General features: G+C 52.4%; 1 protein-coding gene and 1 long non-coding RNA gene across 13 annotated transcripts in view; one reads left to right on the top strand and one right to left on the bottom strand.

The window, feature by feature from the left end:
* ST3GAL4 (ST3 beta-galactoside alpha-2,3-sialyltransferase 4) overlaps positions 1-19,573 on the bottom strand; it is a 104,365-nt gene extending 84,792 nt beyond the window's left edge. For 2 of the 12 annotated variants that reach the window (XR_010147099.1, XM_063782590.1), the window contains exon 1: positions 18,890-19,089. Coding sequence is in view for 1 of the 12 variants with exons in the window: in XM_024346828.3 (XP_024202596.1) it covers positions 16,383-16,385 (3 nt within the window). In the remaining 11 variants the exon portion in view is untranslated. Of the gene's footprint in view, positions 1-8,414; positions 8,434-16,382; positions 16,534-18,429; positions 18,840-18,889 lie in introns of those variants that run through there. The other 10 variants (XM_054661165.2, XM_063782587.1, XM_063782585.1 and 7 more) reach the window with 9 other exon arrangements.
* Positions 19,178-24,978, top strand: LOC134807285 (uncharacterized). Its single transcript, XR_010147344.1, has 2 exons — positions 19,178-19,290; positions 23,730-24,978. It is a non-coding gene; the product is annotated as an uncharacterized LOC134807285 (long non-coding RNA).
* Positions 24,979-25,571: the final 593 nt, after the last annotated feature.

Raw genomic sequence — 25,571 nt, 5'->3', positions numbered from 1 at the left:
ATGGACTCTTCTCACTCACGGGGAAAGCCCGGGTCCTTGCTCTAACGCACAGAGACACACGTGCTCTACTGGCCAGCACCTCCTCCCTCCTTGCCCAACTCCTCTCCATGGAGGCTGCCCCACGCACCAGCCTCACCAGGTCTAGGGGGCTACCTAGGCATGCTCCCTCCTCTGAGGCTTTGTACTTTCGTTCACTCAGTCAAGAATGCTTTTCCGTAGACATGGGCTTGGCTATCTCTCTTCATCCAGCTTTCCTTTTCTCTATTTTTTTTTTTTTTTTTTTTTGGAGACAAAGTCTTGCTTTGTCATTCAGGCTGGGGTACAATGGTGTGTGATCTCGGCTCACTGTAACCTCCAGCTCCCGGGTTCAAGCGATTCTCGTGCCTCAGCCTCCCAAGTAGCTGGGATTTCAGGCATGCACCACCATACCCAGCTAATTTTTGTATTTTTAGTAGGGACGGGGTTTCCCCATGTTGTCCAGGCTGGTCTCGAACTCCTGACCTCAAGTGATCTGCCAAACTCGGCCTCCCAAAGTGCTGGGATTACAGGGGTGAGCCACTGTGCCTGGCCTCTTTGTCCAGCTCTTACTCAGCTTCTCTACTTCCCAGCAACAACTCCACACACCCAACACTGCAGGTCCCCTCCCCTGCTTGCAAAGATGTTTCTCTTGTTTTGCTTGCTGCTGTATTACCCATGTTGACAATAGTGCCCGGCACCCAGCAGGCTCTCAATACAAATGTGTTGAATTAATAAATGGATCTGTTCATCGGATAGCATCGCTCCAGTGCAGGTGGAACAGAGTGGAAGAGGCAGTGACAGTAGGTCAGATATCTTCTGGCCCCTGTGGCACAGCCCCTGGCTGGACGCTGCAGCCTCACCCCATCACTGAACACTGTGATCACAGCACGCCTGGGCACGGGGAGGCTTCCTGGCTCATTAGAGTTGGCAGAGAGCACAGTGAGTAACTGACCAGCTAACTGCCTCAGGGTCATGCATGGGAGGATGGAAACATCTCTCAAGCTGTCTGACCTTTGAGGGAAAGGAGCCAGACAGGCTTCCACCTACAGCAAAAGAAGTCTCTCTGTTCCCACCCTCAGGCTCCACAGGCTACCCACCACGCCCCCCTCCCTAGCCTGGCACTGCAGACTCCTGTATAGAAACATTGTATCACCCGTTTATCAGCTGCCAGTCACAAGACACCAACCACTTGAAAATCATACCTTGGTGTCTGCCTGGGAGGGGCAGAGGCTTTGAATTCCATTCTCAGGGTGAGAAAGCTGAAGCCAGTGTGAGGAGGTGGAAGTCAAGAGTGCAGCCTGGGCCCAAAGTAAAGGACAAATCCAGTGCCTGTGTGGACCTGCTCCAGGTCCTGGTCAGGGGCTCCCCGGCACCCCTCCATCCCAGGAGAAGCAATGCACCCACCCCAAGGATCTGAAGTTAAAGGCAAAATTGGGGAAGTTGCACTCCCCACCTCCCATCTTTCTAGATGCAGTACCTCCTAGAATCAGCACCCAAGTTCCTGATTAATCCATCTCCAAAGCAACACCCCCTCTCCAGAGCAGCACCCCCTCTCCAGAACAGACCCTTTCAAAGTTCCTCCGCTACTCAGCAGGCACAGGGGTGCACAGTACTCAAGACGTCAGGCTTTAAACAAGGTACAGTGCATGTAATCAACAAATACTTGAATATATAATATCAGTATTCCCACGAAACAATGAGAAAAATCATGGAATCAAAGAGAAAACAAGAGACAAGATAGGATCCCACAACTGTGCTTCGGGGTATATACCCCAAAGAACTGAAACCAGAATATCAAAGCGATATCTGTACACCCATGTTCATAGCAGCGTTATTCACAATAGCTAATGGGGAAGCAACCCAAGTATCCATCAACGGATGAATGAACAAAATGTGATCTATGCATACAATGGAATATTATTCAGCCTGAAAAAGAAAGTAAATTCATGTAAAGGAAATATTATGGAGTTTTGCTGTATAAAATCCAAAGACGGCCGGGTGCAGTGGCTCACACCTTTAATCCCAGCACATTGGGAGGTCAAGGCACGCAGATCACCTGAGGTTGGGAGTTCGAGACCAGCCTGACCAACATGGAGACACCCTGTATCTACTGAAAATACAAAATTAGCCGGGTGTGGTGGTGCATGCATGTAATCCCAGCTACTCGGGAAGCTGAGGCAGGAGAATCGCTTGAACCCAGGAGGCAGAGGTTGTGGTGAGCTGAGATCGCACCATTACACTCCAGCCTGGGCAGCAAGAGCGAAACTCTGTCTCAGAAAAAAAAAAAGAAAGAAAAGAAAAGAAAAAAAGAAATTCTGACATACACTGCAACATGGATCAACCTTGAAGACACTATGCAAAGTGAAATAAGCCAGTTACAAAAGGACAAATATTGTATCATTCCACTTATAGGAGGTACTCAAAAGCAGTCAAACTCATAGACACAGAAAGCAGAATGGTGGCTGCCAGGGACTAAGGGGAAAAGGAAATGAGCTATTGACTAGCAGGTAGGATGTTTCAGTTTGACGAGATGAAAAGATTTCTGGAGCTGGATGGCGGGATGGTAGCACATTCTAAATGTACTTAATGCCACTGAACTATACACATAAAAAGGGTTAAGATGGTCAATAGGTCAACAGAACCTTGTGCTTGTTGCATTTTATCATAACAACCACCAAAACAATCAAAGGAATAAAAAAGAACACAAAAAGGCAATTCACAGATTAAATTCAAACACCTAATAGACAGAAAAGATGCTCAGGTTCACTAGTAACCAGGGAATACAGATTAAAACCAAATATAGTTTCTCACACATTGCTGGTGGGAGTACCAGCTGATACAAAGGCTTAGAAGAGCACTTCACAATATGTAGTCAGGCTGGACACGTGCATACCTTACAATCTGGTGACTGCATTTCCAGGCATAGCCCCGAGTAACCCTCCCTTGTACGGGACACCCCATTCAAGCATGTTTATTAGCAGTGTTACAATAGCAAAAAATGGAAACAACTTAACTATCGTCAGGAGAGGGATGGCTACATAAGCTGTGCTACATTCATGCAACTGAATATTATATAGCCATGTCAACTGAAGAAATTAATCCATATGGGTCAACTGGGATCAACATGAAAACATAACATTAACTTTTTAAAGTGTTGCAAATAGATAAAGGATGAATCAGAAAACAGCACTAAGTTTGTGTATATTTGTAAATAGTGTGTGCTTATGTGTATGATGAAAGAATAGGCCAGGCGCGGTGGCTCACGCCTATAATCCCAGCACTTTGGGAGGCCATGGCGGGCGGATCATGAGGTCAGGAGTTTGAGACCAGCCTGGCCAACATGGTGAAACCCCGTCTCTACTAAAAATACAAAAATTTGGCAGGCGTGATGGCGTGCGTCTGTAATCCCAGCTATTCAGGAGGCTGAGGCAGGAAAATCACTTGGATCTGGGAGGCAGAGATTGCAGTGAGCCGAGATCGCGCCACTGCACTCCAGCCTGGGCAACAGAGTGAGACTCCATCTCAAAAAAAAAAAAAAAAGGAATGTGGGGAAGAATAGAATAGATCATAGTGGCACATCTTTAGTTCTATACTTGTAATATTTTATTTCTTAAAGGAAAAAATATCTAATATGGGATAAGGTTCACACTTGATAAATCTGGCTGATTATCACATGGAGGTCTGTTATATTAATTTTTACATATTTGAAATATTTTCATATAAAAAAAAAGAACGAGGGCCAGACACAGTGGTTCACACCAGTAATCCCAGCACTTTGGGAGGCCAAGGCAGGTAGATTGATTGAGTTCAGGAGCTCGAGACCTGCCTGACCAAAATGGTCTCTACTAAAAAATACAAAAATTAGCCGAGCGTGGTGGCACATGTCTGTAGTCCCAGCAAATCGGGAGGCTGAGGCAGGAGAATTGCTTGAACCCGGGATGCAGAGGTTGCAGTGAGCCGAGATCGTGCCACTGCACTCCAGCCTGGGTGACAGAGTGAGTCTCCATTTCAAGGAAAAAAAAAAAAAAAGGAATGGAGATTGAAGAAATATAAATTCAGAAGCTAAATAATGAAAGATTAATACACTCACATAAAGTTTAAGTGAGATAGAGAGCAAGCGAGCAACCTCATACTTAAAAGAGTAAAAAACTAAGAAGTGCATTTGCAAGATGTACATATATTAACTTATCAGTTAATTCCCTTAGCCTATAACATACTCATGCAAGTCTACCCCCCACTCCCCAAACAACGAAGGAACATAATTTAAAAATAAGCTAAGGCTATGAATATATACTTTACTGTAGAGAAATATAAATGGCACATAAGACATTTATCTACATTTAAAACTTCCAGTGTGGTTGAGATACCATTTTTCACAAATAGTAACAGCAAAAAACAAGGGTCCTGAGCTACACAGTGCTGGGGGAGTGTGGGAAGCAGGACCTCTCACAGAGGTATGCTGGAAGTGAAAAACCAGGCCACCTTCTGGGAAGACATTTCACAATATTTATCAAAATACCCTTTACCCCGGGGCTTCCATGCCAGAAGCTTATTCCACAGAAAAGTTTCCTATATTTGCAAAGAGACTTGTCTGTTAGGATCTTTACTGCAGCACTTTTTCTAACAGCATAAGATGGAAACATGAAATCTATGCACAGGCACCTGTTTTAAAAAAATTAGGCACACACAATGAAACACTATGCAGCTGTGAAAAATTGGATGCAAATCGATGCATGCTGATGTCAACTGATCTCCAAAGCATAATATTAAGATGTAAAAGGCAGGTGTAAAACAGTGATCTCCAAATGCACTTTCACAAAAGAATTACATGCATATTCAGATACATCTTATGTGAATAGAGTACTCAGAAGGATGCAAAACAAGGCTATTGCCTCTCAAGAGGGCGGGCGGGAGAGTGACTCTCTCTCATATTCCCATTTGTACTGCTTAACTGTTTCAAACTGATGAGTGTGATACATTTTCAACTCATAATTTGATTAAAATAAAAAAAAGGAAGAAGAAAAAATAAGGAATGTAAATGTTGAAGTCTCACACTTGGACCTGAATTCTGGACCAACCATCACTTCTGGGAGTGTGAATGACCTTTCCGGGTCTCAGGTTTTCCATTGAGTAAATAGGGATTTTAAAAAATGGCACTATCAGCCAGCACGGTGGCTCATGCCTATAGTCCCAGCACTTTGGGAGGCCAGGCGAGCGGATCACTTGAGGTCAGGAGATCGAGACCAGCCTGGCCAACATGGGGAAACCCTATCTTTACTAAAAATACAAAAATTAGCAAGGCGTGGTGGCACACACCTGTAATCCCAGCTACTCGGGAGGCTGAGGCATGAGAATCGCTTGAATCCAGGAGGCCGAGGTTGCAGTGAGCCGAGATCACACCACTGTGCTCCAGCCTGGGCGACAAGAGTAAAACTCTGCCTCCCCCCCCACCCAAAAAAAAGAGAGACAGAGAAAGAAAAAGGCACTATCTTGAAGGGAGGTTGCTTGAGCAAACAACGTACCTCCAAAGACAATTACTGAAATGGAAGCAGCTGATCTCAAGCCCTAGAACACGCATCACCTGCGCCTCTCACTGACTAGCCCTACTTGCCCTCCTTGTGTCCTACCCTGAGGACAGAAACAGCAGTGGCAGAGCACCAGCCACAGTATGCACCCTGGGCAATCACGGCCTGGCCAGGGCGGCAAGTGACGCTGGGCTCCAGCCCTCCCCCTACTTGCCAAACTGTATGCTCTGGTGCAGGGCTTCTCCAACGGGGTGGGGGAGGGGTGTGTGTGTTACCGTTCCTAATTTACAGGAAAGTGCTGTAGAGATTAGCAGCAACACCATTCAGAGCAGCTAACTTCCTCCTCTCCTCTCCAAGTCAAAACAGTGGGGTGCAAAGATCTGAGTGTGCACAGGCCTGGGCGTCGCCAGAAGCACCCCAGGGGAAGCTGGCAGAGCCACCCACCGGTGTTTGTCTTTCTCCATGCCATTTCCCCTGTACTCACAAGGATACCCTTCTCATGAGCAGGTGTGGCTTCTGTAGAGCTGGCTCCAGCCACCTTTTGTCCAGCTGTACCCACTTCCTAATTCCGACACAGCTGGCCAGCCCTCTCTAAAGTGAGGTCACCCACAGGACTAACCTGTGTCCCAGGAGAGCCACGGAGGTCACATCACTCCTTCCCTACTTGTTCCACAGAAGGGCTGATGGAATAATACCCCTGTCCCAGCGCAGGCTGGGGACCCCAAGGCCTCCCCAGACTGTAAGGCTGGACAAGTCAGCAGAAACAGGAGCCACAGGGCCTGAGGGCCGACTGCGAGCAGGTGACTGACTTGGACACTGTGGCATGGCAGAATCTGGGATTTCTTTTTAGTAGAGATGGGGTTTCACCATATTGGCCAGGCTGGTCACAGACTCCTGATGTCAGGTAATCCTGTCTCAGCCTCCCCAAGCGCTGGGATTATAGGCATGAGCCACCACACCTGGCCCTGGATTCACTTTTAAAAATCATCCCTGGGGCTGTGCTGCAGTTGCTGTGCATAATCTTTTGTGTGTGTGTGTGTGAGACAGTCTCACTCTGTGGTCCAGCCTGGAGTGCAGTGGAGTGATCTTGGCTCACTGCAACCTCCACCTCCTGAGTTCAAAGGATTCTCCTGCTCAGCCTCCCAAGTAGCTGGGATCACAGGCGCGCGCCATTATGTCCAGCTAATTGTTGTATTTTTAGTAGAGATGGGGTTTCACCATGTTGACCAGGCTGGTCTCAAAATCCTGACCTCAAGTGATCCACCTGCCTTGGCCTCCCAAAGTGCTGGGATTACAGGTGTGAGCCACCACACCTGGCCTGCTATGCATAATCTTATTGAAGTTTTCAACCAATGGATGTGGGATTACTCTTTCATTCTCATTTACAGATGGGGAAACTGAGGCACAGAGCAAATACATTAAGGGTCCCAAGATCAGAGAGCTCGAAAATGGTGGAACCAGGATTTAAAATTCAGCCAGAACTACTTTTAATCCCTACACTCTATGCACCTCAGACCTTCAGAGTCCTCATCTTTTAAATGGGGGTAACAGCAGCAAGTCCTCAGAGGTGTCCTGAGCCTCAAAACACATCCTGGTATTTAACGTCCGCAGCCTCAGCAGGGGCTGGGCACAGAACAAGCACTCAGGACGTGGAAGGTGCCAGCGACACCTGGTCCTCCCTTCCCAGGCACAAGGCAGCCCCTCTCCATTCAAGCTCTGCCCCAGCCCAGCAAAGAGAGGGGTCCTCAGCCACTGCCCCCACCACTACCACAATCATACTCACCTCTCCTGGCCCATATGTGACAAAGGAGCTGCCACGGCCAGGGAGACAGGCAGAGGCACTGCCACTCCCACTCTGCCCTGCCCTCGACTCAGATTCACCCATGGCCCAGCCACAAGGGACGCTGCTGGGGTGTGATGGCATGCAGAAGGGGAGGAGGGGTAGGAGGAGGAAGAGGCCCCTGGGGAGGTGGCTCTCCATCTCTCTCTCTCTTTCTGGGTGTAGCACATCCTGGGGTTGGCGCCAGGCCCTGACCAGTTCCGCCCCATTCAGCCTTCCCAGAAGGGTTGGCACATAGATCCCTCAGCCTGACCAGACACCAGCCTCCTGTCATGAGCGGTGCTCCATCTCCACCACGGTGCCCCCTACAGGCAGGCCTCCCACACCTGAGCAGAGTCCACTTCCAGAACAGTGCTCCCTCTGCAGATGACACACTCTATCCAAACCCAGTACCCCAAAATCCCCGAGCAGGGACAGCAAAGGCAACGTTCAGCCCTGCAGGTGCCACAAATTCCAGCCCTGCCCCACAGTACAGCCTCTGAATTCAGGCTCTCGGCTCTGCTTTTAAGAGTTTTGGAGCAGTGGTTTCTGCGCTCACCCTGCCTCCTCCCGGAAGGAACCCTCATCACTCGGCATACCTTGCACTCCCGCCTCCCCTCACCAGAACATCTGCTGGGCACTGAGACGGACACCACGGTCAGCCTGGTGCTTGATGAACAAGGATGTTTCCAGACCTGTGCAGCTGAGGGTTCGAGGGTCCACACCTGAAGTCTCATTAGGAGCCAGCAGGGTTAAAGGGGCTGAGCGAGTGAGAGGCAGACTCGCCAGAGGGGAGGGCCCTGCACACGGGAAGGAGAGTGGAACAGGGCCCCCAGATGAGGACTCAATGAAGACGTGGGAAGCAGGGTAAGGAAAGCAAGCCCCACCCCTCCCCATGTCAGTAACCTACACAGGCTTCTCCAGCACAAACACATTGGTCCCTACTCAGACACCCGGGAACCAGATCACACAGACACAGGCATGCGCACACACACACCCAGCTCTCAGTCCTCCTCCTCTCTGCACGCCCCCACCACCCCATGCCCACATACAGCTTCCAGGGCTTGAGGGGCTCCCCCAGCCAGGGCACTCTCTTCCTCCATTCCTCAGGGCTGGCCGTGGGCCGGGCTCAGCTACAGCAGCTGCTGCTGCTTTACCTCCCCCAGGCCCACTGGGTTCCTCCCACCCCAGCTCTGGCTCCTATAGACTTTGTCAGCTTGCAGGTCCCTGGAGCTGTCACCAGGCAGCCCGGAGCCTCTAAGGGGCAGGGAGTGGCTGTGCCAGCCCTCAGGAACCTCTTCCCCCAAAGCCAAGGAAAGGGGAGGCCTGGGCTCCTCACCTTCTGTCCAGCAAACTCAGCTTCCAGGAAGAGTGGCTCCTGACTGGAGACCCAGCCACACCTATGAGCCCCACAGGTGTGTCCCCAGCAGGCCTGGAGAGTGTCCCAGGGCAGCCTGTGGCCATTTGGCCGAGGGTACTGCAGAGCCTGCTGCCCCATGGAGGGCACTTCCTGGCCCGGCGCCCACACAACACACACTCACTGTCCTCTGGGCCCGTCTCAGCCTCTCTGTACCTGTGCCCAGTCCCAGTGACAGGGACTGTCCTCTCAGCCCACCGGGCACCCAAATCCAGGAACCTGCAAGGCCTTCCTCCAGCTGCCCTGCCAGCCTGCTCACACTTTCTGGGCTCAAGTCCTGAGGCTTTAGCAATTTCAGGGTCATCTGCACCCATAACTGGGGGGGTGATGGGAGGGACAGATTCCCGCCTGTCAGGGCCTGGTCACTACCTGGGGACAGAGGATTCCCAAGCCTACAACTGGTTCAACAGGTCTGGGCTATGGCCCACACCCACCTCTGCACACAGCAGCCAGCCCAGGGTCCCATGGAATACCCCAGGGTAGAGACACTAAATAAACTGAAGGCGATGCCAGGGGTCATGCCAAGTGCCTGAACTCTGGCTTCTCCATCATCTGTGAGGCCCCAACCCCATGCCCTGCCAGGCCTCCTCCCTGGCAGGTCTAAGGTCCTGGCCAGCACCTCCTCCTCCTCCCAGCCCTGAGGAATCATCCTTGTCCTCAAGGTAGAAGAGCTCGGCCCTCAGTCCCCTGCAGCCTGGGATGAGCCCCACCCTCAGGGCTGGTGCACAACCAGAGGCTCTTCCCAAGGAAGCCTGGGGCCAGAAAACCCAGACACTGAGGCACAGACCAGACACAGAGCCTGGGAACACCCAGGAGAGCATGTCCCCCAGGGTCCCAGCCCCAACCAAAGCTGGGAGAGCTCAGAGCCACCCCTTGCCCCACAATCCTCGTGGCCGCCCCGTGTGGCTGTTTCCTCCTGCCCAGGAGGAGCTGAAGGGATCTCGGCCCAGGACGTGATCCTCCCACCCCCACCCCCGAGAACACACCCAGGACTGGCAGCTCACCTGACCCTGCAGGGCTGCCAGTCCAGCTGTGCCCCAAAGAGAACATTCGCTTCTTGCTCTATTTGGACAGCTGCAGGGTCAGCGATGCTCAGGAGAGAACGTCTGATCACAGAGTGGGGAGTGCGGTGATCAGGGCCACAGGCCCTCTGATGGGGGTGGGCCAAGGCCAGAGCTGCATCCCTGGATGAGTGGGCTGGGAGGGGGCCCGGGACCAGCCTGGCAGGGCACAGGGAAAGGCTGCAGTTATTCTGCCCTCCTGAGCACTACAAAAGGAGTGGTCAGAGGGATTCTGGAACCAGGGCTGGGGCCTGGGGGAAGGCAATGGAAGCCAGGAGTGAGGGAGGAAATGGATTCCCCTTTTAATGGCATTTATTCAGTTACAGGCTGCGGCCAAGGAACAGCCTCCCACGTCCAGCCCAACACCTGACCTCACCTCACCCCAGACAGGTCCCACGGCCCCTCCTCAGCCCATCCAGGACTGGTGGGAAAGGTCCAAAGAAAAGAAGACAAAGCATCCACAAGCAGAGGTCGGTGGCTGGACTCCACCCTCCCCTCCCCAGGAAGCAGGAGGCAGAACTGCGAGGTCAAGACCAGCACTTCCCCCTCCTGCTCCCACCCTCTCCTCCTCTCTGGCCCTCGTCTCCTGCCCTCTCCTCCCGGTCCCTGTGTCCTTTCCAGCCATCCCATCCTGGTGTCTCCTGGTCCCCATCTCCACCTCCTCCTCCTTTCCTCCTCTGCCCACAGCCCCTGGTTATGTAAGGGGCTTGGGAACACACAGAGGGAGCTTTGTTGTCAAACCAAATCCATATGGAGCCGGAATGGGCCAGCGCAGCTGTTCCCCATTCCCTCTGCCTTGGCAGGGTTGGGAATCCGGGCAGGGAGCCCCTACACCCCGCCATTTTGGGAGATGGGGGACAAACACTTGCCCCAGGGCCGCCAGGCAGCTGAATGGGTGGTCAGGGATCAGTCTCCACTGTGTGGAACCACAGCAGGGGACCAGCTGGTCCCTAAGGCAGAATAAAGCCACAGTACAAAGCGAGGGTCACAAAGCCAATAGAGGCAAGCTCTGGGCTGGGGCAGGGCGACACGGTGCCGGGCCTGGGAGGGTGGGGAGTGTATCCAGACCCTCACACAGAACACTGTTGTGTGCTCACCTCAATGGGGTCTGAGAGTAGAAAACTGTGTTGGCCAACTCCCCTCATTCGAGCAGCTTCCCCTGGGAAAAAGAGCTCAAGAGAGAGGAGGGTGGAGGGTTCAGGTCCCAGGCTAGGGAAGCTTAGTCAGCCCATCTTTGGAGACCCTGAGGCCCCAGAAAGACAAGATCCCACCGTCCTTTGCAGGAAGATATCCAAAGAGTTGCATGAGGGCTCAGGAGCTGAGCTAAAGATAAAAGCATTGCATACTTTGGGCAGGCACTGTCTCTTCGCCAAACTCAACTCCTGGAAGAGCCATTTTCATTTGAAAATGCTGGAGCTGCCAACAGGAGGAGCTGACTCCTGCTCCCATGGGCTCCCAATGAAGGCTCTCCTGAACATCCCCGGCCTCCAGGCAACCCAACCCAGCCACCCCCAGAGTCCCAGTTCCACTATGAGGACAACCTGAATGCTGAGGCTGGAGAAAAAAGGCAGATCAGAGAAGCAAGGGCAAGGAGAGAACGCAGAGGAGGCAGAAAGGAAGGAGGAGGGATCACTGAAGATGGTGAGAAATCTAGGGGTGGAAAGAGAAGGCAGACAGAAAGGGATTGAAGAAGAAGAGCACGGCTCAAACAGGGACAGGAAGGAGATGGGGGCAGGAGGTCTAGAGAAACGGCCCACACTGCCTGTGAGGACAATCTCCCATACTCCATCAACACCCGCTCCTCGGCCAGCCCCTCATTCAGTCCAGCCCAGCTGGGGAGGGATTTCTAGACCACTCATCTTAGCCCACCCAGTCCTAGGGGCCTGGAGAACAGACCAGCTGAATGGGCCAGGCATAAGGTAGGGGCTGGAGAGGCAGAGAGAGAAGGGTTACTCCTGAGGCTCAGCCCAATTACCTGCTCCCTGCCTGTGGGGAGAGAGGTGCTCTGTGACCTTAAACAACTAAGTTACTTTTCTGAGTCTCTGCTCCCTCGTTTGCAATATGACAGCCAACCTCTGAGGCCTCTCCCGGCCTAAAAAATGTTTGTTTTGTTTGTCCATCACCAGGCTGTGAGACGTGGCAGATACTCTTACCCCAATTAACACAGATGCTAATTGAGTGCCAGAGTGCAAGACCTGCCCGAGGTCACATAACTGGTAAGTGGACGGGGACAAAGGATGCCAGGACAGCTCCTAGTGAGCCACCTGCCCCTCTTCCCCTGGGCCAGAAAGTAGACCCTCTTCAGTCTCTGGACCCCACCCTGGAATCCCAGAAAAGCACACCAGCCAGCATTTATAGAGTGCTGGAGTCCGGGCACTGGATGTTATCTGAAGCGTTATCCCATTAAGAAGTGTTAGCCAGGCGGAGCACGGTAGTTCACGCCTATAATCCCAACACTTTGGGAGGCCGAGGCAGGTGGATCATTTGAGGTCAGGAGTTCGAGACCAGCTTGGCCAACATGGTGAGACCCCCCATCTCTACTAAAAATACAAAAATTAGTCGGGTGTGGTGGTGGGCACCTGTAATCCCAGCTGAGGTAGGAGAATCTCGCTTGAACCCGGGAGGCAGAGGTTGCAGTGAGCTGAGATCGTGCCACTGTACTCCAGCCTGGGCAACAGAGTGAGACTCCGTCTTAAAAAAAAAAAAAAAAAAAAAAAGGAAGAAATGTTGGCCAGACACGGTGGCTCACTCCTGTAATCCTGGCACTCTGGGAGGCTCAGGTGGGCAGATTACCTGAGGTCAGGAGTTGAGACCAGCCTGGCCAACACGGTGAAACCCCATTTCTACTAAAAGTACAAAAATTAGCCAGGAGTGGTGGCACACACCTGTGATCCCAGCTACTTGGGAGGCTGAGGCAGGAGAATCACTTGAACCCAGGAGGCAGAGATGGCAGTGAGCCGAGATCGCACCACTGCACTCCAGCCTGGGCAATAGAGCCAGACTCCATCTCAAAAAAAAAAAGAAGTGTTAATTTCTCAGAGAAGGAAATGGAGGCTACAGTGGCAGGCTGCAAGCTGTATCCAAGGCTATGCGTGGAGGGAAGGGCTGAGAGCCTCCAACCTGCTTCTAGGAATACAAATCTCACAGCTCCATACCACCACCTCAGGCACTATCCCCAGAACCACCTACCTTTGGTTCAGCCTGAGCCCCACTGAGGTCCATGCTGGGGTCACCCCAGCACAGGGTTCCCTCCCTGTCACAGGCATAGGACCTGCAGGGAGTGGAGAACACAGGGGGAGGAAGGGGGAGGAAGTGCCGGTGCTGGGTGGCCACGGAGGCTTCCCAGGACTGGGGCTTCAGTTGATACTGAAGGACATTTGCAGTCTAGCAAGGTCATTACCAACAATGCCCAAGCCATGTGAGGCAGCAGAAGCAAAGGCGAGGAGGTGAGACCACACACGGCATGCTACCAGAAAATGAGAACCACAGGGGGGTCACAACTGGAACTCAATGGGGGTTTTCAAAAAAAAAAAAAATTAAAGCCAAGAAACCCTCTGTCACAGTTTCAAAAAAAAATTGAAGTGGAAACGCAATATGTACGAGGAATAAAAGTGGAGCTGTTCAGGAGGAGGCAAATGTGGGTGAACCCCTCGCTCTTCCAAAGCTGTCACTCCCTCTCAGGACCCAAGTGAGGGTTCCACCGTAGGGGTACCTTTCTTGGGCCTCAAATAAGGAGAGGACTGACATAGGGATTGGAGCTGAGGTCAGGACCTGTCTGCAGGGACCTGAAGGTTACTAGGGAGGGGTGATGGGTAGAGAAATGTGGCCAGCCGACCCTGTGGTGGGTGGAATGGGGCATGCACTCCTCAGGGGACAAGCTCCTGCCCATCCTCACCTGGGTTCCTGCCTGCCTCTCTGGTGTCTGAACAGAGACCCCCAAGGTGGCAGCACACAGATGGGGCCAGATCTTTCTCTGGCAAACAGCTCAACTGGCAAAAGGGAAACTTTTTCCCTTTGCCCTGGGAGGAGGAAGCAAAGTAAAGATGCAGCAAAGACAAATCGGCATACCTGAGCTGCATTTCCATCACTCACCACACAAGAATCTATTGAGTGCTTATTGTTTGCTAGACATCACTCCAGGCATTAAGAAAATACACCAGTGAACAAGACAGACACGCTCGGCTGGGCACGGTGGCTCACGCCTGTAATCCCAGCACTTTGGGAGGCTGAGGTGGGCGGATCACAAGGTCAGGAGTTCGAGACCAGCCTGGCCAACATGATGAAACCCTGTCTCTACTAAAAGTACAAAAATTAGCCAGGCGTGGTGGCGGGCGCCTGTAATCTCAGCTACTCAGGAGGCTGAGGCAGGAGAATAACTTGAAACCAGAAGATGGAGGTTGCAGTTAGCCGAGATCGCGCCACTGCACTCCAGCCTAGGAAACAAGAGCAAAACTCTGTCTCAAAAACAAAACAAAACAAACAAACAAAAACCAGCCTGGGCAACATGGCAACACCCTGTCTCTACAAAAAATAGAAAAATTAGCCTAGTGTGGTGGCGCATACCCACAGTCATGAGCAAGTCAGCTGCCTCCTCGCCTGCCCAGAACTCCGCGGATCCCTCAGCCTCTGCCCTCGTCAGTCCCTTGCATGACTTCCCTCCAAATGATCAGAACCCAGTGGGAACCCAGGGTATACCCCGGCTGGCCCCTAATTCTCTCCTGCCAGGAATCCCTCCTCCCAACCTGAGCAACCTCTAAGAGACAGGGAGGGCTGCCGGTGCGGAGCTTGTCTGTGGGCAAAACAGCTCACCATGTTGGAAGGAGAATTGGGTCTTTGGGAGCCTCTCTGGCCTTGAGCCAGCCCAGGACGGGCATCAAGGAGGGCCAGGCAGCCAAGGTGCTTCTGCCTGGCAGGAATCAGGATGCCAGACGCCAGGAGCAGCCACTTTGGCTGGGTTCCCTGTGCTTAGACCCCATAGGGCCCCTCCCCTTCCCCACGTGTGGCCGTGGTTGCCTTGCAGCCATGTGGGCGGCAGCCACATTTCCAAAGGAATAGGAGCTGCAGGCAGGCCAGATGGAAGCAATTGCCAAGGGAAAGCAGCAGAGGTGGGGGCTGGGGAGGCTGGGAGGGCCCACGGGGAAGGAGGGAAGGAGGGAAGGAGGGAGGGAGAAGAACCTTGTCCTGCCCCGCCCCGCCCAGCTGAGAAAGCGGACAAGCGTGTGCTCAGGGTACGGGCCCGGCCGGGATGTGGGGTTCGGGAGAGCACTCAGAGGTCAGGGTTTGTGTTCCACCTTTGACACTAATACACTGTGGCCTTGAGCAAACCCCTTCATGCCTTTGAGCTGGGATCTGTTTCTTCATGGGGCAAAATGAGCAAACTCCAGGGGGCAGTTGAGAACTGGGCTGAAAAGTAAAGGTTTTGGAAGCAGGCCTGGATTTGAGTCCTAGCTCAGCTGCTTACGAGCTGTATGACCTTGGCCAAGTAACTTAATCCTTCAATCCTCCATTTCTTCATTTATAAATGGGCTTAATTACAGGGTTGTGTGAAGCTCACATGAAGGGATGTAAAGTGTCTAGCACATCTTTTTTTTTTTTTTTTAAGTTTATTGGGCCAGGCTTTTAATAAGTGCCTGATTGCTAAATGGTAATATTTTTGTTATTTGCTGAGGCCATTTTCATTATGGGGACAGATGTACAGATGTTCACCCATGCTGCAGTTGGCAGAGGACGCAGAGCACAAGTAGGGTCGCTGCAGACCAGCATTCCCTAGCACTCTCCAAACTGGTCCCAGCACTCTTTGGGGCTGCCTCCCCTAAACAGGAAAGCAAGATCCTGCGGACCCCAACCCCCATGCACAGGCTTGAATGAGCTGCAGGTGGGACAAAGGAACTCTCCTACTCAGGTGCTTCTGGGCTTCTGCAGCCAGGCCTTCCTCACAATCAAGGCCCAGGTGGGAAACTGGAGGCCCAGCCAGACCCACACCTCACTTCAGCCCGAGCAGCAGCAACCTCCTCCCTGCTGGGCCAGCAGTGGCACCCAGGGCTTCAGTATAGGCAATCCAACCATCTTATCACATCCTATCACAGGGCAGTGTGGGGTACAGGGGAACAGAGATGGGGTTGTGGCCCGGCTGTAGGTCCCAGGTAAAGGGCTCAGCCAACACTAAAAACCCACAGCTCTGGACACCCACACCCTCTAACCCCGAAAAGCAACAACCCAAGCAACCTTTGGGGGAATTCAGCCCCTGCAGGGCTCAGGGGCTCCAGTCAGAAGCTGACCAGCACTTGGCTAGGGCCTGGGCATCGCACGCTGCTGCTCTCACGTGAAGCTACACTGACCACTTCCTCAGTCTGTAGAATAAAGGACATCATTCACACACCTCCCTCCCCGAAATGTGGCAGGGGTTGGGGTGATTCTGAGGCCAGGGACAGCCAGTAGTCCATCCAGGGCCACTCAGGACACTCATACAGAAGCCTCTGGGAAGGGGGCAACAAAGAAGAGGGGGTTAATAACAAGAGTCACCCAAATCTGCCTACACTCACCATTTCCTCCCGGCAACCAAAAGCTTCAGGTCAAGGTCGTGGGTCTTGAGTAGGAAGGAGGATCCCAGCGTGAGGGGAACACGGAGCGGGAGCTAAACCACCAGCAGCGGCCTGCTGCAGGGAAACGTCCAGCCGGCCCAGTGCGACTGAACTGAGGGGGCAGGAAGCAGGGGCTGTTTGCTCGGGGTGTCCCACCCTGCACTGCTGGACTGCCCCGCTCTCCAGCATCTAAGGTCCATCTCCGAGGGGCCAGGAGCTGGGCTAGGCTCTAGCGGCTGCCTTGATGGCAATCTGTAGGCTTGGACTTCAGACCCCACTTGGGGCCCAAGCTCCCTCTCCATCCCCTGCGGGCCCCGCAGCCAGCTCCTTTCCCTATCGGCCCAGGGTCTGGAACTTGGCAGGCACGGAAACATTTGTATTAGTCCAAGATAGAGGGATCCCTTCCCTCCAACAGATGGTGCAAACCTTTGAGCCATTCTGAGAAGAATTCCCAATTCCATTGGGACAACCCCAGGAGCAGCCTCTCTGAGGAGAGACCCAGAGAACGTGCCCAAGTCAGACCTGGGGTAGCCCCCAAAGCAAGGGCAGATGGTGGCCAGTGGGGAGTTAGGACAGAATGACAGCTCAAGATGGAGCACAGAAAGGGGGTTTGGCCTCTCTGCTCCTGCTGGGGAAGGGAGCCCTTTCCAGGATTAAAAGTCCAGAAAGGAGCAGATTCTTAGTTCTATCCAGAAAACCGGATTCTAGGAGTCTAACGAGGTTGGGAGGCTGGCGGGGGCACGGCACTCTCTTCCTGAGAAGCAGAGGGCCAGTCACTGCTTCCCGTAGGGAAGGCAGCCCAGAGGCACCTCAGCCTGGGCCGCCAGCTCACAGAGAAGGCGGCCCTGTTGTCTCTGAACAACAACCCATCCCCAAGCTAAAGATACCCACTCTGCCCAAAGTCCAAGCTGGCAATTTCCAATTCACTTTTCTAACTCTTCCTTCCATGTGCACCCTCACAACCTCGGTTACCATCTTGGAGTCTGGGGGATCTGGCCCCAACTCCTGGCAAGCTCCCTATGTCTTGACAGAGCCCAGGGCCCATGGGGCAGCTTAGGATCACCCACCCAGCGCAATGGGGCCAGGCACAGGAGCAGTCTGGGAGTGGGCCAGGAGCAGGGCAGGGAACGGTCAAGGGGCATTCCCAGACCAGCTCTCAGCAAGCAAAACAGCCTCCCGAGTTCATTTCTAGGCCCCAAACAGCGGGCACGTCCCCGGAACCCACTCTAGAATTATCGGGCAGCTTTGGAGAGTAACAGCATGGGAGAAATATTACCAATAGTGAATATTTATACAGCTCTCCCTCCGTGCAGGCGCCTTTCAAAGCACTTAGCACATATCAACTCATTTAAAATCCCCCTGGCAGATGCCAGGGCCAGGACCTAGAGGAGGTGGAGTCTGTAGGACGGGTCCGGCACAGCTCAGGAGAGAGTGACACGGGTGTGTGTCTCTTGTGAGAACTCAGCCTGTACCAGGCCTGTTCCCAAAGTTCAAAAAGAATGAGTCCGCCTGAGCCTGGCTTCCACGCGGTACCCGCCTCCGGCGGTGGAAAGTACAGGCTGCCCCAAGAGGCCTGTGGGGGGTGCCAGCTTGTGGGTGGCCATGAGGTCAGACAGGGCACAGCTGGGCACCCGAACACTGCCTACACTCCCAGCCTTCTGGCAGCAGTTCCCTTAAGCCAGGCCCTCAGGACCCAGGCTGGGGAGCAGAGGAAGCAGCCACAGTAGGTCAGGCCTCAAGCTGCCCAGACAGAGCCTCCCCACCAGGACTGGGAATGGAGGGGCAGTGCTGGCAGACATGTTGGCAGTTCTGGGCTGGCCGGGAGGTCCCTGCCAGCCAGGTCCCCGAGGAAACACCCACAGCAGACAGCTGAGCCCACTCCCCCCATCGCATCCCTCCCACTGCTCACCACCCATGCAGCTCTGAGGCACAGTGGCCTAGGCCTGACGACCCCCATAACGTGGCCCTAGGACCCTGGGCACAGGCGGCCTCCCACTGACAACTCCACCTTTGGGTCCTGCTCAGCGACCTTGCGACTCCTGCACACAGGCGGACCCCGCAAAGCCTGTCACCTCCAGCACAGTCAGCTCCCAAGTGCTGGACCTGACCGGGGTAGTTGTGGGAGAAACCATCGCTCGAGGATGCTGGAGGTGGGGGCCGCCGCTTCAGTCCGGGCGCAGGGCTGGGGGAGTGGGGGCGGAAACTTTCCGCAGGACTGTCCCGCTTGCTCACTCCAAGGGAGCGGAGAGGATCCGGCTTCCCGCGAAAATCTGGTCCAGGGAAACGGACCCCGGAAAGCAGCTCCGCAGGGCTGTGGCAGCCCCACCCCGACCCGCGCTGCGCCCACGTGCAGGGCCCGACCCCCTCCGGGAGGCGCGGCGCCGGCTGGGGTCAGGCGGCCGAGGACCCCGCGGCTCCCCGCCCCGCCCCGCCCCGCGGGCCCCCGCGCACCGCCGCCGCGTACTCACCCTCACGGGTGGAGCGGGGCGGGGCAGCACGGTTCCGCACGCAGCTCCGATCCGCTAGGCGCACCGACCGGCGGCGCAGCGCTGGCGCGACGGCTCGACTCGGCCCGGTCCCTGTCCCGGGCGCGGGTCCGGCCTGGGAGCGGGCGAGTCCGCCTGCAGGGGAGGCGGGGACCCGGGCCCGGGTTGGGGGCGGGGAAGGGGCTGGACACGCTTGCGCACACGGCGGCCCGACTCCCAGGAGCTCCCGGGAGGGGTAGAAAGGGCGGGGTGGAGGAGGGGGAAGGGCGGGGGTGATGCCGCGCGGTCGCCGGCTTGGGATGGTGTTCGCGCCTCCGAGACCCGGACAGAGGCAAGCAGGGGCGCCGTGGGTGCCAGAGAGGCGGAAGAGGAGGCCTGATGGGGTGAGCACAGGGCCAGGGCAGGCACTGCCTGTGAATGGCGCCAGGGTGGGTATGCCCAGCGCAGCCAAGGCGCACGCTCCCGGGAACAATGAGAATCAAGAAAGGGTGCAGTGCTCTGTCCCACGGGGAACGGTGTCCTTCCCTCACTGAGGAAACTGGGGCAGGGTCCTGTTCCGGGAGCCTATGCTTCCCATGCCCCATGCACGCAAGGCAGCCAGTCAGTCCCCTGGGCCCAGACGTGGGCCCTTCCTCTGCTTCGGTTGGGGCCTGCTGCCCCTAAACTGCTCTCTCTGCACCCCTCACTTGCATACTCTTTATCTTGGCCTCAGAAAGTTTCTCAGTTTCCTTTCCGTTATTGAAGGCGCCAGGCATCCTGTCTCCAGGAAGAAACCCCTGGGCCCCTGACCCTGGTTCTTTGGACCCAGGCATCCCCCCAAATAAACCTGGGAACTGCCCAGGCTGAAGAACAGTTCAGAAGTCACCCTACAGGACAATCCACAGCCCCTTAGGCCAGTCCCTTTCACAGGTCAGCACAGTGTTTCCGGAGCCCCACGTATGAACAGCCCAGTGCCGGGAGCGCCAGGGGCTCCAAGGAAAGTATCAGACCCATTCCCTGTCCCCAGGAAGCTTACCATCCAGCGGCACAGAGAAGGCTCACCATGGACTCCATTCAAGAACGAGGCAGGATAGGATGTGAATAAGTGCAAGGTGTGAGTGACTGACAGTAAGTGCAAGGGGGTTCAGAGAAGTGGCAGCTCCAAGCCTGCTTCTGCTGAAGCTGGAGGGCTTATCTGTCAAGAACCCCCAACTCAGGAAGCTCTGCTCCAAGTGAGCTGAGTAAGGAGAGTCTGCCTCCAAGTTGTTCCTCTGCAGTTGACTGTGCTCCATCCTAAATCATTCCTTGCACGGGCAGAAGCTGTTTGGCATTGCACCAGTGTCTGATTTTGTTTGAATATGGTGCCTTTGGCTTAATCAGTCAGACATGCATTCAACAACTATTTATTTATTTATTTATTTATTTATTTATTATTTTGAGACAGAGTCTCGCTCTGTCGCCAGGCTGGAGTGCACTGGCGTGATCTTGGCTCACTGCAACCTCCGCCTCCCAGGTTCAAGTGATTCTCCTGCCTCAGCCTCCCGAGTAGCTGGGACTACAGGCGCGCGCCACCATGCCCAGCTAATTTTTGTATTTTTAGTAGAGACGAGGTTTCACCATGCTGGCCAGGATGGTCTCGATCTCTTGACCTTATGATCCGCCCGCCTCGGCCTCCCAGAGTGTTGGGATTACAGGCGTGAGCCATTCAACAACTATTTATTGCATGCCATCTCCAGGCCTGGAATTAAGCTGGGTATAAAGAACACAATGACTAAGTCCCTGCCTCGGGCAAGTCGAGGAAGACGGAAGAGCCTCCTTGTTCTACAGATGGGAAGACTGGCCCAAAGGGAGTAAGCAGCTGCCCTTCATAACTAAGTGAATCTGACAGAACTGATCCAAGCGTCAGCCCAGCCTCTAAACTTGGCCATTTGATGAACTAGATCTAAGCACAGTTTGCAGTTCTTGCCGTGAATCACGTAAATGTCACTCTACCAGAAAATGGAACTTAAGAACCAGCATTTGTTCCTGGAGACCTGAGTTCCAACTCTTGTCTCTGCCACTAAATAGCTTTAGTTTTCTTACTGGGGTGGGGGGAGGGGAAAGGAAATAACTGCTTATTCAAAGGGCTATTGTTGGCATTAAATCAGGCAATGGATGCGAATTTGGTCTGAAAGCATAACCTGCTATATATAAGTGTGTGCTGTTACTATGCAGGTGGCGTGCCTTTTCTAACCTATAAGCTGTATTCAGGCCTCTCCCCCAGCTTATCCCAAGCCTGGTTACTAGGTGCCCAGAAGCTAACCGTAATTCTGCTCCCCTCAGGTTAGGCCACAATGTGCTTACTCATGATGATCTTTTCCCTCCAGTTTCTTAACAGCATGGCCACAAGCTTAGCTCACTGCCTAGAAGCCATGTCATCTTTGGGGCAGGAGGGAAGCAATTCTGGTGCCTTTCTCCTCTTCTCTTCTCTCTTTTTCTTTCTTTCTTTTCTTCCTTCCTTCTTTCCTTCCTTGCTTTCTCTCTCTCTCTTCTTGTCTTTCCATCTTTCCTTCTCCTCTTCTCTTCTCTTTTTCTTTTTCTTCCTCTTTCCTTCCTTGCTTTCTCTCTCTTCTTGTCTTTCCATCTTTCCTTCTCCTCTTCTCTTCTCTTTTTCTTTTTCTTCCTCTTTCCTTCCTTGCTTTCTCTCTCTCTCTTCTTGTCTTTCCATCTTTCCTTCTCCTCTTCTCTTCTCTTTTTCTTTTTCTTCCTCTTTCCTTCCTTGCTTTCTCTCTCTCTCTTCTTGTCTTTCCATCTTTCCTTCTCCTCTTCTCTCTTTTTCTTTCTTTCCTTTCTTCCTTCCTTCTTCCTTCGTTCCTTTCTCTCTCTTTTCTTGTCTTTCCATCTTTCCTTCTTTCTTTTTCTTTTTTTTTCTTCCTTCCTTCTTTCCTTCCTTCCTCTCTCTCTCTCTTTTCTTGTCTTTCCATCTTTCCTTCTCCTCTTCTCTCCTCTCTCCTCTCTCCTCTCCATGTGCTTTTTTGGCCCCAGGCCCCCCTTTGGTGCAACTACAACACATGATGAGCGGCTCAGCAAGAGGCAGTAGGATGGGATAAGCAGGGCTTTGGCCCATGGGGACTGTTTCTTTTGGATGTTAACTGTGCCAAAGTGGGACCAAGGCAACCAGAGGAACATCAGGTCTTAGTCCCCTTCCAAGCCATCAGTGCTGCCTCCATTCCCATTTCCTTTGCCTCCCAAACTCTCCTGTGTTTCTGCTTGGTGGAAGTGGCAGGACACCTCTGTGCTGGGGCAACCAGAGGGGCCTCAGGAGCAGAGGGAGGAGCAGGTGCATCTAGATCTGGGAAGCCCTGGCCCTGCGGCCCCTCTCTGGCAGGAGTGGGTGTGAGCAGCAGCGTGGAACAGCTCCTGTATCATGTGCCACGTTAGCATCCTGCCCACCAAGAGGAGGAAACAGCAAGATGTGTTTGAGGAAGAAATATACCCCATCCAGCATCTCAGATGATTTTAAAAATAGCAACTCCAGGATGGTATTTCAGCTCCTATTTTTATCAGATTTATATGGCTGGACCATGGAGCTGAGCTGTTCCCAGGGTTCTCAGTAGCAAGGGACATCACTCTTGTAGTGTTAGCTGAAATGCATTCCAGGAACCTGTAGGCTGAAAGAGATCCTGAGAAGTCATTGCAAACAGCCCCTGCCTCTGTTTAGGACCACAGTCAGTTAACCACCAAAAGTTTACGGCTTTTTTCCTTGAAACCTCTTGGTTGGCCAGGAGTGTTGGCTCATGCCCGTAATCTCAGCACTTTGGGAGGCCGAGGTGGGTGGATCACCAGAATTCGGAATTTCGAGACCAGCCTGGCCAACATGGTGAAACCCCATCTCTACTAAAAACACAAAAATTAACTGGGCGTGGTAGTGGGTGCCTGTAATCCCAGCTACTCAGGAGGCTGAGGCAGGAGAATCACTTGAACCCGGGAGGCGGAGGTTGCAGTGAGCCGAGATTGAGCCACTGCACTCCAGCCTGGCAACAGAGTGAGACTGTCTCAAAAAGTAAATAAATAGAAACTCTTGGTTCCATGCGTAGTCTAGCATTTTGTAGCACTTCTAATCACGAAGTTATTTTTAATATTTGTTTGGTCTGTTATACAAAATGTAGACTGGATGGCTTATAAACTACAGAAATCTCTCACAGTTCTGTAGGCTAGAAAGTCTAAGATGAAGATGCCAGCAGTCTGCTTCCTGGTTCATACAAGGTCATCTTCTCACTGTAACCTCACAGTGAGAGGAAGGGCCTAGGGGTGACTCTGGGATCTCTTTTATGAGACACTAATCCCATTAATGGGGGCCCCCCACCCTCATGGCCTAATCACCTCCCAAAGGCCCCACGATTGCCTTGGGTGTTAGGATTCCCACATATGAATTTTAGGGGAACACAGACGTTCAGGCCATAGCAAATATCTTGCCCAAATATCTCTAGTTCCATCCTTTTGGTCACTCTCAGACCAGAACATTTACTGAGTGATTACTATGTCCCACAAAATTCTTATTTAACCCTCAGAAAAACCCTCTGGGGGAAGCATTGTTATCACTCCTATTTCATGAGCAGTTATGTAACTTGCCCCAGATAAGACTTGGTTATGGCACAAATTCTGTGTTGGAGCCTTCAGACCACTCTGCTTCCCAAGCAGGGGAGGAACAGAACATTAAAGATTTTCTTGGCCTTGGCTTTCATTTCTTCATCGTGGTTCTGAAAGGAAAATTGGCTACAGTCCTAAATGTATGTGTGGGCCCACGCTAGCAGCTCAGCTCTCAGTGCCAGCCACACTGAGCCCTGGTCTCCCTAACTTCCAGGCCTTTACTCTGCTTGTCATTGAGCTGATGACCAAGATCCAGCCTAGAGCACAAGAAGACAAACGCTGCGTGATCTCGTGTGTAGAACCTAACAAAGTGGAACTCACAGAAGCAGAGAGTAGAATGGTGGTTGCCTGTTGGAATGGGGAGATGGTCAGAGAATGCAAACTTTCAGTTGGATGAGAGGAAGAAGTTCCAGAGATCCATTGTGCCACATGGTGACAATAGTTAATAACAATGTACTGGGCGGTGGGGGGTGGCTTACGCCTGTAATCCCAGCACTTTGGGAAGCTGAGGCAGACAGATCACTTGAGGTCAGGAGTTCTAGACCAGCTTGTCCAACATGGTGAAACCCTGTTTCTACTAAAACTACAAAATTAGCCAGGTGTGGTGGTGTGCGCCTGTAATCTCAGCTACTTGGGAGGCTGAATCGCTTGAACCCAGGAGGTGGAGGTTGCAGTGAGTCGAGACTGCGCCACTGCCCTCCAGCCTGGGTGACACAGTGAGACTCTGTTTCAAAAAAACAAAAAAAAGCAATGTACTGTATACTTGAAAATTGCTCACAGGGATTTTAAATGTTCTCACCATTACAAAATGATAAATATGTGACATAATGCATATGTTAATTAGCCCGATTTAGTGATTCCACAGTGTATACATATAACAAAACATGTTGTACACCATAAATGTATACTATTTTTATTTGCCAATTAAATATTTTTTTTTAAAGTTTTAGCCTGCAGGTTTAGCTTTTTGGGGCTGAAGCCCCATAGCCCCCTCCACTTCAACACACTCATCAGCATTGTAATTACTTTGTAATTAATGCCTGTGTTCCTACTAAATTGTAAGCTCCACATGAGCTCTGCCTCCAGGTGCTTGCAAAAAAACCAAAAGGGGGTGGGGGTAGATGCTCAAAACCTGTTTATTAAATTGTATTGAAATTGAAACGCTTGAAACAGATTTCATTCCTGCTTATTTTCTAACAGTGGTTAAAACTTGGTAACTTCAAGTTGACATGGATTTCAGAATTCAATGTAATTTCAATAATATTATAATAGAACAAACTTAGGGTTGCCAACATTTATTTTGCTAAGCAAGGCTATTTTAAAAACAACTATCAATAATTATCTTATTTTAAAAAATACATTTTAACCTTATATATACATGTTTGGAATAAAAACAGTCCTTCCTGAGAAGGAAGAGTTGGCAGACCTACATCAATAAAATAAATATATTCAAATGCTTTGGATATGGAAGTATTACGAGAGAAACATTTTCAAGTATTACTTCGTATGTAGTTGTTTCTTATTTCTCAGTTCGGGGATCTGTATTCAACAGGGACATGGAATATGGAGCCTGAGATGGTATTTTTCTGTTTCATGTTGGTAAATAGAGACCACTCAGCAATTTTGCTCTATTAGGAAAGTTTGAGGCAAATGGAGAGAAGCCAAGGAACAATAGCAGTCATGCCTCCAACTGCTTCTTTCCTTCTCCAACCAAGCCAGAAAGAATGTAGGCCAAGTATTGGGGCTAAAAGCCAGTCGTGGAGCCGTCCAGGATTTATCTAGGAAGGGTGACATCTGCCACTGCTCCAGCAGAGCGGGGGCATGGCATGCTTCTGAGGGCACACAGTTCAACACATGAGGCACTCTGCAGCACACAGGACCAAGGTGTCATGCTGCCAGAGGGGCTGGCATTTGCCATTTTGTCAAGGCAGGGCTGCAGCTTGTGGCTTGCTCAGGACAGAAGGATGTTGGGTTCTTACGTGATAGCAGGAAGAAAGCATGAGGTAGAGGGGCTGGTCCTTACTCTCCATCCCCTGCATGAGATCCAGGAGGCCTC

The sequence above is a fragment of the Pan troglodytes genome, chromosome 9 (genome assembly GCF_028858775.2).
Source record: "Pan troglodytes isolate AG18354 chromosome 9, NHGRI_mPanTro3-v2.0_pri, whole genome shotgun sequence".
In the NCBI taxonomy this organism is placed as follows: domain Eukaryota; kingdom Metazoa; phylum Chordata; class Mammalia; order Primates; family Hominidae; genus Pan; species Pan troglodytes.
Note: the sequence above shows the minus strand (reverse complement) of the source record. Positions and strands in the feature narration are given on the sequence as shown.